The sequence below is a fragment of the Gouania willdenowi genome, chromosome 19, assembly GCF_900634775.1.
Source record: "Gouania willdenowi chromosome 19, fGouWil2.1, whole genome shotgun sequence".
Lineage (NCBI taxonomy): Eukaryota > Metazoa > Chordata > Actinopteri > Blenniiformes > Gobiesocidae > Gouania > Gouania willdenowi.
The window spans coordinates 21,830,952-21,850,801 of record NC_041062.1 but is presented as its reverse complement, the minus strand read 5'-3'; the positions used below and the strand labels follow the sequence as shown (position 1 = coordinate 21,850,801).

The following is a 19,850-nucleotide window of genomic DNA, read 5'->3' as shown; positions in this document are numbered from 1 at the left end:
TAAGACTGCTCTACTGTAAAGTGCCTTGAGATACCATTGGTTATGATTTGGCGCTATACAAATAAAGATTGATTGATTGATTGAAGACTGAACTGAATCTAGTTTATTAACGATGAGAACTGAGTGGCTGTTTTTTTTCACAATGCTATTTTTTATCACTTCGTTTCACACAAAGACAAACACAAGCTCTTTATCTGTTCCTCCTCAGAGTGAGAGCAGTCCTAAAGCACAGCATGTGGTGCTTAAGGCGAGCAACTATCACATGGTGGGGGTCTCCTCTCTGTGCGCTTTGTGACGGGGGAGGGGCCACAACAGCACAATGGAATATTTACAGATAATTATGAATTAGTTTTTAAAAATGTTTTTTAGAACAATTTCCCACGGCACACCTGACGATCTCTCACGACACACAAGTGTGCCGCAGCACAGTGGTTGAAAAACCCTGATCTAAACCAGGAGCCCATGGAATTATGTCATGAAGGATGACGGGCTTGGGGCGAGTGTCAGGACACAGGCCAACGTGCCATTTGCAGTCAACACGTGGATATAAAGTTTATGTGAAGAAGATGTTATATAAAATGTGACAGTTACAGGCCAAAATCCGTTGGTACCCATTATAGCGCCACCTAGTGGTGCACTTTTTGGTATGGGTGGACTGTGTGCTCTTCCATATACACCCTGTACATTTGAAAACCCTCAACATGATAGTTGAGCTGAATTAAATGTTTGTTGTTTATGTTGTAATAAGCCACAACCACTTTGGCCATTCACGATTGACTTCGAAATATGTACCCAGGGTCATACCCACCAAATTTGGTAAAAATCGGTCTTGACATTGAAGAGATATAAATGTCCCATATTTGCAGTGCTTCCTAATGGCCTACATTATTCAAATTTGGAGCATACCCCCACAGTCACATCAACCAAGGATCTCCGATTTTGTGTTGTTAGCATTTATTTTACCGAGATATGCAAACAGTTTGTGTTTTTATAGCTAGCTAGAAAACTTTATTTTTTAATAATTTGCGCATATTTTGACCGAACAAAATTCTTTTATCAGCTTTTGATCAGGTCCAACTGAAGACTCTATGTGACAAGTTTGGATTGGACAAAACACCAAGGAGGAGTTGAAAAAGTAGGTTTTTGATGTGTAGCGACTTACAAGAGTAATATGCCGTGGGAGTGGGTGTGGCTTATTTCAGAAGATGCAACTCTATTTAGGGAACATGTAGATATAAAGTTTATGAAGATGTGATTTAAACAGTGAATGCTACAGCCCAAAATGTGTTTGCACTTATAGTGCTACACTTTTTGGCTCTTCTATATATTCCCTGTAAATTTCACAGCCCTCAACATAATTCTTTAGCTGAAACAAATGTTTGTTTATATTTTATGTTGAAATAAGCCACGCCCATTTTGACCAATCGCGATTAACTCCGAGATATGGCCTCAGGAGCAACCCAAAGTCATACCTACCAAATTTGGTAAAAATCGATCTTACCATTTAAGAGATATAAATTTCCCATATTTGCAGTGCCTCCTAGTGGCCTAAATTATTGAAATTTGGCTCATACCCCACAATCAAGGATCTCAGATTTGGTGTCGTTAGCATTTATTTTGACCAAGATATGCAACAGTTCGCGTTTTTTCTACTTTACTAGTTAATTTGTCTCTTACTCTATGTGCCAAGTTTCACGCTGATTGGACAAAACCCCAAGGAGGAGTTAGAAAAAGTAGATTTTGCAGTTTTTTTTGTTTTTTTTTGCCAACAAAACTCAAGGCGGAAATGGGTGTGGCCTAGCTCAGCTGATTCAGTACTATTCAGGGAACCTGAGGATGTAAAATTTTTGGATGTGCGACATACGGTGTGGGAGTTATAGGCCAAAACGTGTTGACCTTGGTTATCGTGCCACCTGCTGGCAAACATGTGAGTTTTGAACTCCATCTAGGTAGTGATACCCTGAAGCCACACACCGAATTTGGTTATCCTATCTGAGAAAAGCTGTCCACTTTAACTCGGACGGACGGAGCTCAAACCTATATCCCCCTTCAAATTTGGATACACTTGTTTCTGAACAGGTGTATCCAGATAAAGAGAAACCTTGAGTATTTTTTATCTGGCTTTTTAGTTAAAGCTCCAGGTGATGACAGCAATGTAATCCATTTGCAATAAAAGCCTTTTACTTAAATATGAGAGAAGTATCAAAGGCAACTGGAATTAAACTCCAAGGCTACGTTCACACTGCAAGCCTTAATGCTTAATCCCGATTTTTTGCTCAGATCCAATTTTTTTGTTTGTCTATTCACATTACCATTGTGACCAGTATCTTACTCCAGTGTGAACGATTTGCGGCTCCAAACTGACCCACATGCGCATTATCGTGTTTGTCTCACGCAGGGCTCGAGACTGCAACCGAATTGGTCGCATATGCGACTATTTTTTCAGTGTGTGCGAGTGAAAATTTCATCTGGTAGCATCTGTGCGAGTGAAAATCCAAAAGGAGGAAACTTCCTCATCCTGTTGAGTCTTCCTCCTGTGAATCAGGGTCCGACATGGACACTACACGTGCTGCCATGTCCCCAAACACACAGCTGTTGCGTCACCAACACTGGGGAGAGACACATTTCCACATGCATTTCCTTTTAATTTTGGCACTCCTGTGATTCCATACTATTTACATAATCCAGGTATCAAATATAAGGATAATCCATGTTCTTGTGCAGAAAAAGGATTGTATCAACAGTGAATGCTTAAAGCCTGTTCCTCTCTGCTCCAGATGACAGCGCAGCAATAATGACGTCAACGTATCAAACACATATCAAATCCGCCTTGATCGTTCACAATGAGGTCGCATTAAAAAACACTCTTATCTGTATCTGATTCAGGAACACATGTGAAAGAGGTCTAAATCAGATTTGAAAAAAATCAGATATGGGTCGCATTTAAGTATTCTCACTGCTATTAAAAAATCAGATCTGGTCACTTGACCCCACTGCACTGTGAATGCAGCCAAATTCATAGCAAGTTTTCTCGCCTTTGCTACTCCCACCTAGATGCTTATTAATCCTCCAAGCACCTTGCGGTTGGACCTGTGTAAACAGTATCAGTTCTGATCCTCACCCTGAATGCGCAGGTTTTCTTGGTACTGAATGATGAAGTACTCCTGACTGTGCTGCAGTTTTCTCAGTTCATTTTCAGTCTCTTGGGTAGCGAGACGAAGCTCCTCAAAGGTCTGGTTGATCTGTTGGTGGCGTTGTGAGAGTGTATCCATGGCAACAACCCCACTTCCACAGCTGACCTACCCATCACATGTTTGTTAGGTGTTTAGTATAGTTTCTCGATGTGTGAATCTACTTTGATTCCTACAAACGTTACCACTAACCTTGGTGGCTTCCTGAACCAGCCTCTGCTCTGAGTGAAGGATGTGTTTGATGCAGCGCACGAGCTCCAAAGGACAGCGGTCATAGGTGCTCTGTAGGCACAACACACAAACACACAATTTAGATTTTCTCAATGCAAAAGCACATTTTTCATTTGCTAAACATTTTTGTTGTAAACTCTAAAAATGTACTTGGCCTTTTAGATTTGCTCCACAGTCAAGCTATTTTAGTGATCGATTATTCAGAAACTTCCCTTAATTGTTCCACCATCTCCAAATCTGCATTGAATTTGGGACTTACGTAGAAATCACCTGTGAATGTGCCGAGTATAAACACCAATGTGCTCCTTTGGAGTGCGTGCGGTCCACGAACGCACATATTGAGAGCAGAAGTAAAAAGGAAGAACATGCTGAACGCAGTGATAGAACGTACACGCTCATCAGAATCATCATGGAGGGACCAGAACTGACGGACTATGATGCCAGGCCAGATGTTCAGCTGTGGTTCTCCCAGAGCAGGGGTCTGCAACCTGCGGGTCGGGAGCCTAATGTGGCCGTTTGACTCTTTTACAATGGCTCCCTATAGCTTTAAAAAAAACTTTTGAAATAAAGTTATTTTTTACAGAGGCTATTAATGATTAATGACAAATAAAATCATAATATAACAATTTGTTACCTTAAAATAAATCACGATGTGCAATGACTCAGCACCTTCCTACTTCACCTCCTGCAACATCTACAGATCATCAACTTTCCTGCACCTGTGGTTAACCTTAAGTTTTATATCCCTGGTAAGATAACTAAACCAACAAAAACACTATTCTGGAATACAATAGAGATTTTAATTGTGTGGGAACAGATTCATTTAACCACCAATGTGCAGGTTTAATATACATGTTTTATGTGTGGCAAGAAATTAGCAATTAGCATGTGTTGACCAACTTTTTTTAAGTTTCCATTTACATGATCAATATAAATCCATTTACATCAAACATTATTCTATACAATTTTAACTGTATAGAATTTAATACACTATATTGTCCTCATTGAGAAGGTATTTATGGCTCCAGGAGGACTTTAATCCAGGTGAGATTAGGTTAAATGGTTCCTTGTTAAGGTTGCAGACCCCTGACCAGGGGAAGAGGGTTAGGAGACCCCACTATAACAGCTGGACCCTCTGAATTTAATTCCATGGGGTGAAGCAATGCAGATGCTACGTTGATTATGCTACTGTTAAGTTAATTCAAGTACAGCCTTTCTGAAAAAAAAAAAAAAAAAAAAAAACAGAATACATGTAACCTGTTGTTAGGGTTTGCTTTTATTTAAAATAAATAAATAATTGTTATGTCTTCTTTTAAAATTATATAAAAGAAATGACCTGTTATTTCAGCCACTGCTTGTTGCAGAAAAACGTAATATTGACACTAAAACCTGAAAACATTTTGCAAATATCAAAAAACGGTGCAACCAAATTCTGTGCTTCAGTGTTTCCACTGGAAAAGTTAATGTAGAGCTCTGGGTTGAGTCCAAGTTGGTACAGTTTGGTGATGAGCTGTTGGGGGATGATTGTGTTGAATGCTGAGCTGAAGTGTATGAACAGCATTCTAACATAATAATCCTTAGTGTCCAGATGTATGAGGGCTGAGTGGAAGGCGGTGGAGATGGCAGTGTTTCAGGAACCCAGATCCTCTGATCCAACTTTCAGTGTAACTGGTTTTTATGACTGGAAGTAGGGATGGGCGATATACACTAAAAAAAAAATAATTCCGATAATTTCTGGTATTTATCACGATAACAATAAAAAAAAAGTCACGATAAATAAATACTCTAAATAAATAAATAAAACAATTCCCAACTTAAAGTATGAACAAGTTACTTACAAACAAATCAATCTGAATACAACAACACTAGACACATTAAAAATGCTACAATCTCTGCTGACTCAAAGAGTTCATGAGCTGATATTTTATATAATATATTTGTGCATGTGGGTCACACTATTAGTGTTATTGTATGCAATTGATTTTTTTCCTCACTTGAAATAAAAGTATTTTCTAAAAAAAAAATAAATAAAAAAAAGCACATGAAAAGCAAAATAACTCCATTAGTGTTTTTACTACTGCTGAATGTTTGTTATTTTATATATCATTATGAGTTACATAAAGTTATGGTTAATTAATAACTCTGATTTCCAATAATTAAACCAGATCAAGCTTGATGATTTAGTCCTTCAGGATATTTAAGTGTAATAATCACAATAGTTACATTACTGTCTAATGGGACCAGCTTTGTCTTGTGAACACGTGAAATACAATTAAAAAATATTGTGCTTCACAAGTTGGGACAAATGAATAGTGACTTTAGTATTTATGCTAACATTTATTTCACACGACGTGTGACACGTTAGCTTTAATCCTTCCATACAAGTACTAAATTTTACCATAAACAAATCGGTGGCTCTGTGGTTTGATGACAGTAAGACGTGTTCTTTTTACTTGGTCTATTCCCTATATGGAGAGGTTAGCATTAGCTCTTAGCCCACTCTATTGTGTTGGTGGGTTAGCTTAGCTTAGTTAGCTTTAGTTGAGTTTCCAGTTCATAATTGTTGCTACAGGTTAATCTCAGTCACTGTTTTTGTGGGAACTTTGGGTGGATCTGACGGAAGAAGTTGGACTGGTTCACTTTTTTGGATGATAGTCTGGTCTTAACCAAGTAGTGGTCCGTGATGTATTGCTGCACAGCAGCTTCAGGTAGCCATGACGAGCACCGTCGTCTGTGTGTGTCTGAGGGGCGGGGGCGGCGCACACCGCGGAGGCTCCCTGGCGGAGGTCCAGTGAACAGCGCTCCGCTCCAGAGAATAATAAGTTGTTGACGACTAACTTGGGGGCATTTTTGTCCAGTGGAACAAGGTTTTTAGGGACATTCTTGGCTAAATTTGATTGACAAATGGCCCGTAACCCTTGCTAATTTCTGACATGGGCATTTATCGTTTCTATCATGGGATGACATATTCTTACCGGTGAGAATGTTTTTGACGATATATCGTGAACGACAACATACCGCACATTCTAAACTGGAAGCATGCAGTGGAAACTGGTAAGGGACTACACAACCACGCTACGTCCGAAGACCACCTGACCTGTGATTCAATGTGGAGGGACAAGGAAAGATGGAAATTTAAACATGAATTAACACTGATTAACTGCAGTGCAACAGTTATCTGTCTGCAGTTATTGATGTGGAGTTCCTTGCTGTGAACCAATTGCCCTCGAGGGGTGACCATGGCCCATACAGTGGAATGAATGATGATGGACGTGGACTACTTGTGTCTCTATTTGAGTTTGCATTAAGGAAAGATGCAGAATTTGCAAATAAAGCAAAAACAATTCTTCGAAATGCAACCTACACAAGCCATGGCATTCAAAATATTGTTATAAATAGTGCTTTAGTAAGAGAGAGCACAGTGGAAGAAATTGGTGAATCCTACAACACATTAAAAGTGGACAGAACCATAGATCCAACAGGGACAGAGAATATCTCTATAGTTTTGTGCTTTCTGAATGAACTGAGCTCGTCCAAACAGTTGCCATGGCTGACCAGGGAGATGCAGTAACATTGACTGACACCATCATAAGAGAGCTGACCACATATGGCCAAAGCTAGGTGTATGATGGTGTCTCACTCATGTTAAGTAAATATGGAGGGGTACAGAAACTGCTGCAGCAAAAACTGAACAGAGATATACCATATGTCCACTCTTACAACTAACAGCTACATTTAGTAGTCAACCATGCCCTAGCATTTGAAAAGGCAGTGATGTACTTCGATGTGTGTAACATGCTGTACAAGTTCTGCAAAAGACCAACAGTTGCCATCCTTTACAAACGGAAGACACTTAAATGCTTTTTGGACCAAAGTAGGAGTGGACCTTTTGTTACAAGCATGTTGATCTGGATGCTGATAATGATGATGTTGTATATTTACAATGTCATCCTGTGTGACATCTTCCACACAAATATATCTATTTTCTCTATTGTGCAGTTTCTGTCATTCTGAAATCATACGATGACCTATCTGCACTGCTCCAAGAGATCAACAGAAACAAGGAATTTGGAGCAGATCTGCATTTTGAAGCAGTGAGATTGTGGCAAAGTATGACCGAGCCCAGCTTTAGGTTCATTACTGAGATGGTGCACAAGATCCTTTTATATCTTGACCCCAAACAAGATGTGGCAGGCTGAAAGCATAGATCTGGTTACAGGTGAGGAAAATGTATATTTATTTTTAATCGAGAGTGAAATCAGTAAATCTACTTCAGAGCAAAATTGTATTGTGTCGTATGTGACGTGTGTGTATTTATATATACCCCACTCTGCCACTGAGCCACTGTTGCTACTAAGAGGTAGGACAATAGAAATGTATTGCCACTTTTTAATTAAAATTTTTTGTTGTTATTCATCTTTGTCTAACTGTTTATATGTTCAAATGAAGCAATTAATTCAATTCAACTTTATTTATATAGTGCAAATTATCTTCTTGAAGGCCGATCAAATTCTAAAATTCTTAAGAAAAAAGAAAAAACTCAACAAATCCACATGAATATGCATCAGCTACAATGGGGAGAAATCTACAATCAATTATTGGTTACAATCCTGAGCAGACAGCACAAACTCCTCACATTCAGGCTTTTAGTTAGGAACCAGCTCATAGCTCATAATTAAGATGCAATAGGCATAGACTGCCGGGGGGGGGGGTCTGGCATGCTCGGTTGGAGAGAGGTTGGAGAGGGCGTTATGAGAGAGGTCATTTAGGTTAGAGAGGGACCGGAGAGGGTCCCATTCCTCTTTCAAACACTCCCTCTATGTCTGCTTCTTCCCTTGTGTGTTTGCTCCTGTACTCCTTCTGGCTTTTGTCTTGCAGGTCCGTGGGATCCTCAGTGTGGAGTTACAGAGACACAGCGGCTCTGTCTCCACCCTTTTCTCTGCACACACCCAACACAGCATAACGTGGATGGCTGTTCATCATAGGAATGGGATCCACACAAGGTTCCTGCTGCTTAACAGAAGGTTTTCCTTGCCGCCATGATGAATTCATGTTGGGTGTGGGATACATATGTATGTGTATATACGTATATATGCATATGTGTGTATCCATAAAATGAAGAGTCCGTCCTTAAGACTGCTCTACTGTAAAGTGCCTTGAGATACCATTGGTTATGATTTGGCGCTATACAAATAAAGATTGATTGATTGATTCAGGCTGTGTGGCCTGGAATCCATCCTAATCACCTTGTATTATTCATACAGGCGATAAGTCTAGATGTGCGTTTGAGTTCTGGTGGCTGAGCAAACACTCGCAGAGTAACCAATCAAACAATAAGAGGACCTGACGACAATCGCCCGACAAGTATATCATGTATATATATTGTTTTTGTCATGTCTGGTATGGTGCAATCAAAAATAAATAATTAAATAAAATTTAAAAAAAATCAATATTTGGCACCAGTGAATCGATAACGTATCAATAGGGAACGTGAGCTGGGTTTAGACCGTCGTGAGACAGGTTAGTTTTACCCTTCTGATGATGTGTTGTTGCAATAGTAATCCTATTGCAACAACACATCTCGATATATTGCGAGATGAAATCTCGCAATAAATCGTCGTATCGATATTTTGGCACACCCCTACTAAAGGGAGCCAGCAGACGAAAACAGTGTGTAGTACGGCACAGACTTACGGTTTTAAAGCCTCTTCTTGTTGTGGTTTCAACATTATATCCAGGTCCTTTAAAACAGAGCAGAGCAAAGCTTCGAAAGTCTTCTCCGTGTCGGCCGCCATGTTTGTTTTGATACTGCTTGGCACACGGAATATTAGGGGTGTGAAAAAGAAATCGATTTCACAATATATCACGATTTTTTGGGTTCCGATTTTAAATAGATTTTGTTTATTTAAAAAAATTGATTATTTTTTGTATTTAATCAATATTTTTGTGTATTTCTGCAATATTTCAGTGGTGGTTACAATGCTTTCAATGTGTTGCAATGATTATTTGATGCACTTGATTTTATGCTGGCAGTGTGTAATGTCTACAATATTTATGTATGCACAGGCATTTTATTTTCATATAATCTGTTCAGATCAGTGTTTAAACTGACACTAAGATAAATTTTTTCTTATTTTTGTGCATTGTCAGTAACTCAGGGTTAACTGGGTTGAATATTGTGATATATCGCGATAATGTCGTAGCGTGACCCAAGTATCGCGATACGTATTGCAACATCCTTGCCAATAATCACCCTTACGAGATATGATGTTTTTTCCTGTTCGGCTCTTATGCGTCTGCTGCACCATCTATTTAATACAAGTGGTTTGCTCAGGTGCTCCTGCCTTCACCTGAAGACCCCTGCAACCACTTAGCTGCCCCGATGTTGCCTGTGTGCATCCTCCGCTTTGTAAAGGCTCACAGAGCTCGGACTCCCCCAGGTCAATTAAACGCAAAGCTCAGATTTTACCACCGCGTGGAGTTCGCTGTATCACACTAAACACTGCTGACATGTATTTTTAAAATCGACCTGCATTAAATGTAACAATGATCTGCATTGCACCTCCTGGTGAAACAGAGCAGCAGAAAGAGTACAAGGACTACAGAGAAGCGCTAAAGTTTGTTTGGGGGGGGGGGATAATTAACAATATACCTTCACGAACATATTGTCAGGTCAACAAACTATGACGTAGAGCTTTGTTTAAATGCCTATTAAGAGTGAAATGGTGTATGTGATATTGTTTGCACTGATACCTTGAGTTGATTTGCATAGTGGCCGAGCTTTATTTTAAGGAGAAAACCATCCTCTCCTCCTTGAAGCTGAGCTTTCATCTGCAGTTCAGCCACCAGATTATCCAGCAAACGCTTGGCTTTAGCTTCCTCTGCTGGGTTGTCCATGTCCACTAAATCCCTGTGAACAGTGGAATAAAACCTATTCAGGCCAATACAGGAAATAATCATTAATTCATTGAAGGGCAACTTAACAGTATCATTTTAAACTGCAATATTTCAAAAATGCCAAATTTGTGGTTTCTTTGAGCTTCCATGGTATATAAAAGGCAGGGGGCAGTGGGGCCGTGTGACATCATCAATCAGATGATTTTATGATGGCAGAACACAGGCACTGTAAAGTAGTACCATTTTTAAAAAGCAATAAAATGAATATGATGCATAATAATGCGTTTTGTTAGGGCAGAGATCTTCTAATAGTACATTTCAAAGATTTTAGGCCAAATATGTAAAAACAGTGGAGGATCCTTTTAAACACTAAAGTGTTTTAGTTTTGTTTGTTTTTTGGGCAAAAACTATGATGAAATTATTAGTCTAACAAGTGTCTCACGGTAACTATATGGTACTTAATACCAATTTGAAAGGCAGACTCATAAGTGAGTTTATACTTTTTTTAACCAAATAAATATTAGAGATCTTGATGAGTTGATGAGATTCATACCACTGTTGGTTTTCTATCCACTGGGCCAAGTAGTGGCGCACTTCGATGGGGAAGTGTTGACCATAGAGCGCCTGCATCTGGTGCAATGCATCGCCTTGCAGCTGCTGGGCTTGTATCCACATTGCCATGGTGCTCATGAGGAAAAACAAACAGTAAACACTTTAGCTGTTTGAATGTTTGAGGATAAAAACAGAAGAAGTAAAACAAACACCAAATCTGTAACTTACTTGTACAATCTTTAATTGTGCACACACTCAGTTGGTTATGACTGTCTTCTGCTCCCAACAGAGAGGAACAAATTGTACATTGAATGTCTGATAAAGCGTCTAGCGGCTATAAAGAAAAAACATCCAAATGAATAAATGTGTACATAAGCCCTGGGGTCTGTTCCAAGAAGCTTGCTCAACATATCCTGAAAGAAAGCCAGAGCTCCAGCTAGAGGGAGCCAGATAGAGCTGGACTTAGCATTCCAAAACATCTGACTAATCTGTGATTACCATTGTTTACTTTCATTCAAATAAATGTAAAAAATAAATATTTTTTTATGATTTTTGTCTTTAGCCTATGATCAACAACATTCTCAGGCTTAAAATGAACAGAACCAGCCAAGGAACAGATTTGACTCCCAGAAATAGTTGCCATGGCAACAATCTCTCGATTGCGGTGTTCCAGCGTTTTACAATTCAAAGTCCTCTATGTCCTATCCTAACCAGCAACTTGGAATTGGGCCCTGATCTGTTACGCACAGTCCACACCTAAAGATTCTCTAAGTCTGAGAGACATTTTGCCTGTTACACACAGACCCACAAAAGAAGATAAAACATCAGCCATCGAACAGTTTTGATCATTCTGTGCGTTTGGGCAACGATAACTCAACACAACCATTATGTCACACCACTGATCTTCTTCCAAAACACAATGCTTGCATAATCAATTGAGATCTAACGACATGATTAAATAATTTTTTTTGTCTTTCTTTTACTTTCCCAAAATATGGTATCATATGTAACGATTAATCGTAAGGCAGTTAAAAAATGATTCATACGCGTCACGGTTCACGTCGATACTGTGAAAATTGAATCGCAGTACTTTTTTTTAAACAGCAGAGGGCACTATATTTATCCTTCTCTTGTCCAGAAGTGTTGACGGCGGGCTGAATCTGCTACAACTTTCTTTCTGGCCGCCTTCTACTCTTTAACATGTTCATAAATGATTCCTTATCCCTTTAGCACCGAAAGAATATCTATAATATTACATGAATATCTGTAAAAGTCCCGTTTTTCTATTAGCTCTGTCTGCTAGCGCATAGCATCTCTTTTTCATTGCAAGAATATCTGCATGCCAACCGACCACTGGGTTACCAGCGCCCTCTGCTGGTCCAAACAAATATCTAACGTAAATACAGTGCAATTACTGTTTTTTTTTTTTTTTATAGTCTAATTGTTAAGGCACAAAATACATTTTCAGTTGCACTTTTAAAAAGAAAAATAACTATTATGCAGTTTTGCATTGTTTATTATAAAACCAGAATTTAAATTAATAGGCTTCTTCTTCATTTGTATTATTCCTTTATTTATTTCATTCAAGATTTATTTTTAGTTAAATTGCATTGTTTTGAATAGTTTATCAAGGGATTATTTTGACAATGAAAAAAGTACAGTATTTCTATTTCCCCCCCCCCCCAAAAAAAGGAATATTTTTCAGTCATCATTTGTCTACAGTCCCATTTTGTAAATTAAATCGTGAGAGAATCGTATCATGAACCCAGTATCGTGAATCGAATCGTATCGAGAATAGAGTGAATTGTTACATCCCTAAATATAACATAATCTATATAGCAGTGGATCTCAAACTTTTCAGCCCACAACACCTGAAAAAAAGGTTCCAGAGACCGAGGACCCCCACGGTATCTGAAGGTGTTTGAACACAAACATGAACACTGAAGAACAGTCATATGGAGACAGGGCCATCTATAAGGGGGGATAAAAGGGAGAGATTTTTGGGGCCCATCCATAAAGTCATCTAAATGATGGTTCATTGTTCTATGAATCTGTGATAACCACATTTATTTATTCATCTGAATAAAGTCCACTGTTATCCAGGAAGTTTATTATTATTTGCACTAGTATGTAATCATCTTAAAGATGTAAATCCTTGACAAATATTCTTAGTTTCTTAAAGAGTCTATTTGTACGGTTGCCGTACGGACAGTCCTCGGTGCTATTGGTACGGTTACCGAAGTACACGTTCGTAGCTTGTTAGATTTAGGGTATAACCCAATATCACAACAATTTTCAGGGTTAGAGTTAGGGTAAGGTTTAGTCTTAGTCAGAGGACCTAAACTGACCAATAACTGACCTATCACGTGACCTATACTGGACAAATAGAGGCGTTGCGTATGAATAGAAGGTTGGTATATTGATACGGCAACCGTACCGATAGCCATTGCCTTTCTTAAAGGCAGTGTCTCGCGACCCCAAATGGGTTCCTCCTGACCCCAAAGTTGAGAACCCCTGGTCTATAGTATTGTATCGTGAACCATTTTAACCCTAGTGTTTGTCTAAAGTTTAGGTAACATAATATGATGGAAAATGTGCATCATCATGTAGAATAGCTTTTACTTGGAAGTCACGAAAATGCAGCAAAAGCTGTCCTTTACAACTATGTTTTCATGTTATTTGAAGAAAGTGTAGTAATTGTAATTGGCTTTGGTAATTGAGAAAGAAAAATGTAAATGTCAATATGTAGAGATGTCTCTTCTTCAGCATGCCTGGTTTCATGGTTTCAGCCCCCCCTGCAGAACATTAGCAGTGTGAAAGAGACAAAAACTCACTTTTCTGTTGTTAATCAACTCAATTTGCATCAATTTTGTCATTTCCTACTACTTTTACCGAACAGCTAATGCAACGCGGAAAAGTTTGTGTTTCTAGACCTTTTAGATTGTCAGATGACGACCTTTACATGTTAGATATTAAACTAACCGCAGACCATTTTTAAAGGTAAAATAAATAAATACAAATCTAATATGAAACATGAGAAGTTAGCTTCCCTCTGTGGCCTACCTTCTTCTGTCCAAGTCCACTGAAAGCACCAAGAATCCAGCCTCGGTCCTGCAGAGACAGCCCCGGGCCACAGCTGCACTTAGCTTAGCCTGCTAGCACCTCAGACCCGAACAGGCGGAGTGAGAACCATTGACAGCTTCTCCCAGCGGGACGAGGGACAGTCAGAGAACCGAACTCCGTCCCACTGTGTGCAGTGGGTCAGAGAGAATCGCGCGAACAGAGAGGATAAAGTCCTCCGTGCAGCGCCACAAGTGGCTCCGTAGGTCGGTTAAGACTCAGGCTGAGCCCGCCCCGGTGCTGCGTACACACGCTGCAGACATGGAGCAGTGTCACCCTCTGCGATACAAGTGTTCTGTAATAAACCCTCACATTCTTTACTCATAGACCGTGCAACAAGTGTTATTTCTGACTGTTTCACTTGTTTCATTCACCTACGTCATATGTGGGCAACTGGCGGCTCGGGGGCCACATGCGGTCATCAGTTTAAGAAAGTGCGGCACCGAAAGCAGGATTTTTATAGTTAACTAAAACAAACGAGGGACCAAAACTAGAAGTGAAAAAAAAAATTGTTAAATGAAATTCAAACTGTATTGTGTGTATACAAAACTAATTTAAACACATTTGACTTATAGCAAAATCATTTTTGTCTTTGTAGATTTATTTTTTTCATAAGCTCTTTGGGTTGATCTATTTTTTTTATCAGCTCATGGTTTACAGCGGCTGTATATAAGGGTGTGTGATATAGGTGGTGGATGATATAAATTTAGCCTATGGTAGAGATTTGGGCTATGTTTGGAATCGCATACTAACGTACTACTCATAGCCTAACGTCAAAATGAGCATGTGAGATATCAACGGATGTATACTATATCAGGACATTCCCTAAGTATGCACTGTGGGCACACTACTCATACTCAACCGCCTCCATTGTGAGCGGAATGTAAAATCGTCTTGGGACTGGCTTGAAGCTAAAAGGTGAACTTCCCCTTTTTAAAACAAAATAATCTCTTTTTATCTTCCATTAGTTTTTTTAACCCTTTTGTAAATAGGGCTCTTGTTTTGAAGTTTACCAGAAGTTGTATCAGTAGCACAATGGCAGGTCTCCGAAAATCTCTGAAATGAAATGTGTCTACGTGCAGGTTTAATGGATCAAATGACCACATGTTGATATTCTACTTGATCACTTTCTTTCTTAAAATGTTTTCAAAACTTTCAAAGGTGAAAAATCAACTGAAATATTTAACCTCAGTGTGCTTCAGGTTATTGTCGTTGTAGGTTTCAGATGTGCATCTTGGGAAACTTGGAAGTATACTTTAGTGGGAACGCTCATCATCAGGATTGGGGTCAATTATGTTTGTAATTGCGTAATTCATCATTAATTAATAATTATAATTAATTACAATTTTATAAATCTGTTGCTGTCATAATTGTAATTAAATTGTTATTGAGTTCAGATAATTGACTTTGTAATTGGAATTGCCATGCAAATACTATAAAAATGGTCATTTATAATTTAACACAAAACTGGGGAACCATGTTACAGTTCTGTGTACAGTTCTACACATATGTAGTTAACAATTATTAAAACACATTTCATATTAAGCTTTCCAACATTTTACCAATTAAGAAAAATAAATCTAGGGGTATACTGACACAAAAAAGGCTCAGATGTCCACATCAAAAATATTGAAACTTATATTTTGATTGATTAGGAAGCCTAGCAAGGTAACTTTAGGTTATGTATATAACCCCGGTTCGATGAGTAATATGAGTGAGATGTCTCACTATGGGATGCACACTCCCTGCGGCCCTCAGAAGCACTTTTTTAAATCCGCCAAACCCTGATTTGGCTGGAAGAACTGTTCATCTGCCAGGGACACTCCCACCCTCTATAAGAGGGAGGGCGGATGTGCAGTTCCTCATTCAAAATAAGCACCTCTTCTCACTTGTTTGAGCAAGAAGGGTTGTCTGGTGAGACATCTCACTCATATTACTCATAGAACTGGGGTTATATACATAACCTAAAGTTCTATTTCACAATATTTCTTGAGATGTCTCACTATGGGATATAGTAGCTCCCGTATTGCAGACATGCTTATCGAGCAAATACCAGCCCGTAAGGCAGAGTCCATTATACATCAGGACAGTAGAAAAGTCCAGCATGTATAACCGGACAAATGTGAGGGGCAAGGTCCAACTCGCCGCTGCACACTTCCCTGAACAAGGCCGAGGACAAGGTGAAACCTCGAGTCGAGTGTGCGTGCAGACCCACAGGCGGCCGCAGACCCTGACTTTTGTAAACCAAAGCAATAGCCTCCACAACCCAGTGTGACAGGCGGAACAGGGTCTGCTGCTGCCGACACCGTGTGTAAATCTGAGGTCCGCCAGTGGTGCAGAGCTGCGCTGCACTCCGGCATAACCAGCACCCTCTGTGCGCCATGACAGACAGGGCTGAGGACAGACAGGCTACCCACAGCTGTATTTCCCTCATGTGGAGGCGGCCAAGGCGGATGACGTGGATGGCCGAAGCCATCAACCCGAGTAACCAAAGACACAATCTGAACTGAACAGATTTGCCTGGTCAAAACAGCGTGAGGAAGGCCACCCGTTGCGTAGACAGGTGCGAGGTGAGAGGCACTGAGCACAGGGACAATACCAGAAAGACAGTTTCCTGTGTAGGGGACAACATGCTCTTTTCCAGGTTTATCACAAATCCTCGATCGGATAGGTGACATAACAGAATGCGCTTGAGCACTGTGGCCTCCGATTTTGATTGTGGGCGGATGCCCCGCCTCCTCAGCGGGGCCATCGCTGCCTCTGTGCATTGCACAAACACCCTTGGGCTCAGTGAGAAGCCGAAGGGGAGCACGCGGTATTCGTAGCATATTCCCCAGAAAGCAAACTTCAGGTACTTTCTGTGCGGGGGATATACTGGAACGTGAAAAAACGCATCCTTCAGGTAGACAGATGTGAACCAATCTACCTGACATACCAGGTGCAGAAGGGAGGCGTGCGTAAGCATCCTGAAATTGTACCTCCTGAGAAAACCTGTTCAAAGCCCGTGAATCCAGGATAGAGGGAATGCCGGCCGCCCTCGTTTGGGGACCAGAAAATACCTGTAGTAGAAACCGCTCTGGGACAGTGCGGGCAGAACGATCAAGACTGCTCCTCTGCTCAGCAGAGAGCCGATCTCCTTCTGTAATACACGGACCAAGTTACGATTACGCCAGCAAACCAGGGAGGGACAGCCACAAACTGCAGCCTGTAACCCCTCGATGTCGTCCGCAGCACCCATGGTGGGTCTGCGATCGCTGCCCATCTCTCCCTCTTTAAGGAGAGAGTGGTTAAGCACTCCGGCTTGTTCATCTCACGGGGGCAGACTACCTGTGGCCGGAGAAACCAGTTGTGGAGTGATGGCGCTCTCTTGAGATGACGGGCCCCACACCAGCCAAATCAAGCTTTGGCGGATTGAAAAAAGTGCTTCTGAGGGCTGCAGGAAATGTTCATCCCATAGTGAGACATCTCACGAAATAATATGAAATAGAACCAATAGATAGGAAAAAAATTGGTGTATTTTACAGCTGATTTAGGACCCGTTATCATAATCTAAGAGATGCTAACAGAAAGCTAACACAAGAGGTAGGTTAACTTTTATAAAGGTATTTATTTCAGGCTCAGTAATTGTGATTAATTGTAATTTACTTTCTGAGAAAAAAGTAACTTGAATTTAATTGTAATTGGAAAAAATGCTGGTAACTGTAATTGTAATTTAATTGTAATTGAACATGGGTAATTGAAAACATAATTGTATGTGAAAAATGTAATTGACCACAACCCTGGTCATCATCCTAATCACAATAATAGTATATACTAGACAGTATATACTCATTGAGTGTGTAGTGTATAGTACGTTAGTATGCGATTTTGAACACAGCCTTAGAGTCTACCAATCAATCACGATAACCCTTGTTGAAGATGTCATTGTATCTGCCCCTGAATGACAATGGTTTCAAGCGCAGAGACCACGGAGCAGGAAGAGCTGGTTAAAAAAAACGGTGTAACATCACTGATTCGAACTTGGGTTGGATTTAAAAAGACAGATAGTGAACAGAAAATGTGATTGAAAGTTGTGTAGAGTGACTGTCTGCAAGCAAAGGCCACGCGAGCGCTGTGTTCTTGTCAAATGGAGAGGCAGAGAACCCAAATGCAGGCACTGTATAAAGATATTTATTTCCTTTAAAGGTCCATTAGTATGGTATTTTTCACCCATCTCCATTTGTTCTAAGAACATAATATTAGAGGTTTATTTTCCCAAACTCACCTGTTTTCTTGAGTTTTAGCCCTCTGAAAAGTCAGTTTAATGATGCTTCTACAAACGGGCTGTTTTTGGGCCTTCATGAGTGGGCGTGTCTGTAGACGCAGACTTCATGCCTTGCTCTTGTGAGGGTGATCAGTGATCACCATAACGATTTTCTTTTGCTATCCACTTTTCTATATTGTTTTCAGCCAAAAAAACTGCACATTACAGTAAAACACATGGTTATTTCAGATGCTATTGTGATTGGGAGTCCAAGAAACGCTGCTTATGTACGGGTGGAAGATATCATGATATAAAAACGTCACAAGATACAATACATCACAGTGGTATTGCAATGCTGGAAGATACATGCTAATATATCCCTATCTGAATCTTGCACAGATAGGAATATTTTTTTGAAGATTATCAATGTCAATTTTAGACTATCATAAATTGTCACAGTGGCATTTTTTAACACTTTAAATAGATCCTAAGATGTTGTTTATTTTAATTTTTATATTTACTTGAGTTGAAAAGGTCATACCCAGAGTAAGTATTTAAGTATGTCCAGAGTTGGTCAGTTTTTTTCTTTACAAAAACATTGTCCTGTATCGTTGTTATGAGTCCAGTTTTTTATATCATATTGTCTCGTGATCTTTGTATATCGTCCCATTCCTAGTTTTCACTCATTCTGCAACATATTCAATCAAGCAGAAAAGCGAACAACACCCTTTTACTCAAATAGGAGCAAACAAGTTGAAAATATATATATATTTTTCATTCAAGATATCACAAAGAGCTGAAACTACCATTTCTCCACCAATATAGGACGGTGGCATCAGGCATCATTATTATTGACTTAAGGTGGGACGGTATATTGAGGGACAAATTATAGCAATTTTGCCATTGGAACAAGTGTGTGTGTGTCTGTGTGTGTGTGTGTGTGTGTGTGTGTGTGTGTGTGTGTGTGTGTCAGTAGCAGCAGAGTGAGTCAGCTGTTTCAAACACTCAGTAGAGTGTTAAGCTGCTTAAGTCACTTTCTTCTCCTCCTCACCTCTAACCACAGGAATAGTCCATTTAAGGTGATAATCATTTGTTTTGTCCAGCAGCTGCGTTGCATTGGGTCACAAACATGTCAGATCATGTCAAAGGTGATGAGAGGCTATGTAGCGGATACTAAAAGTGGAACTGCTCCCTGTTCCACTCCACCGTGGCTGCCCACTGCTCCTCTGGGAGGGGTTAAATGCAATGAACAAATTTTGTGTATGTAGTTTTACATATGACAATAAAGTATAATGTGTAAAATATAACCATGTTAAACTACAGTGTTTGTTTTACCTGTGATATAGTTTGAGAGGGAGGAGATCACATTCTCACATTCTTATAGGGAGGAGGAGCGAGGATTCTCAGGAGGAGGAGTTTTGATGTCACAACACGAGAAAAATCCGACTCGCCCATTTGGAGTTGACTTTTTCCAAAATGTGGAATAACAAGGGAGGGAGGAAATAGAACTTTTTCAACTGTGAGATATATGACTGACGTAATGATTTATATCAACAAATTGAAAAATGAATAGGAGGATGTATAAACCCTTCTTTTTATCCCTACTCTTTTTTACA

The 19,850-nt window shown here is 39.8% G+C and overlaps 1 protein-coding gene across 2 annotated transcripts in view; it reads right to left on the bottom strand.

Moving 5' to 3' along the window:
- LOC114481627 (signal transducer and activator of transcription 5B-like) overlaps positions 1-14,309 on the bottom strand; it is a 34,075-nt gene extending 19,766 nt beyond the window's left edge. The window contains exons 1-5 of one of the 2 annotated variants that reach the window (XM_028476592.1): positions 13,935-14,309; positions 10,873-11,004; positions 10,176-10,332; positions 3,384-3,473; positions 3,122-3,299 (exon numbers count right to left, since the gene is read on the bottom strand). In XM_028476592.1, coding sequence (XP_028332393.1) covers positions 3,122-3,299; positions 3,384-3,473; positions 10,176-10,332; positions 10,873-11,000 — 553 coding nt within the window. In that variant the 5' untranslated portion in view covers positions 11,001-11,004; positions 13,935-14,309. Of the gene's footprint in view, positions 1-3,121; positions 3,300-3,383; positions 3,474-10,175; positions 10,333-10,872; positions 11,005-11,099; positions 11,223-13,934 lie in introns of those variants that run through there. The other variant, XM_028476593.1, reaches the window with a different exon arrangement.
- Positions 14,310-19,850: the final 5,541 nt, after the last annotated feature.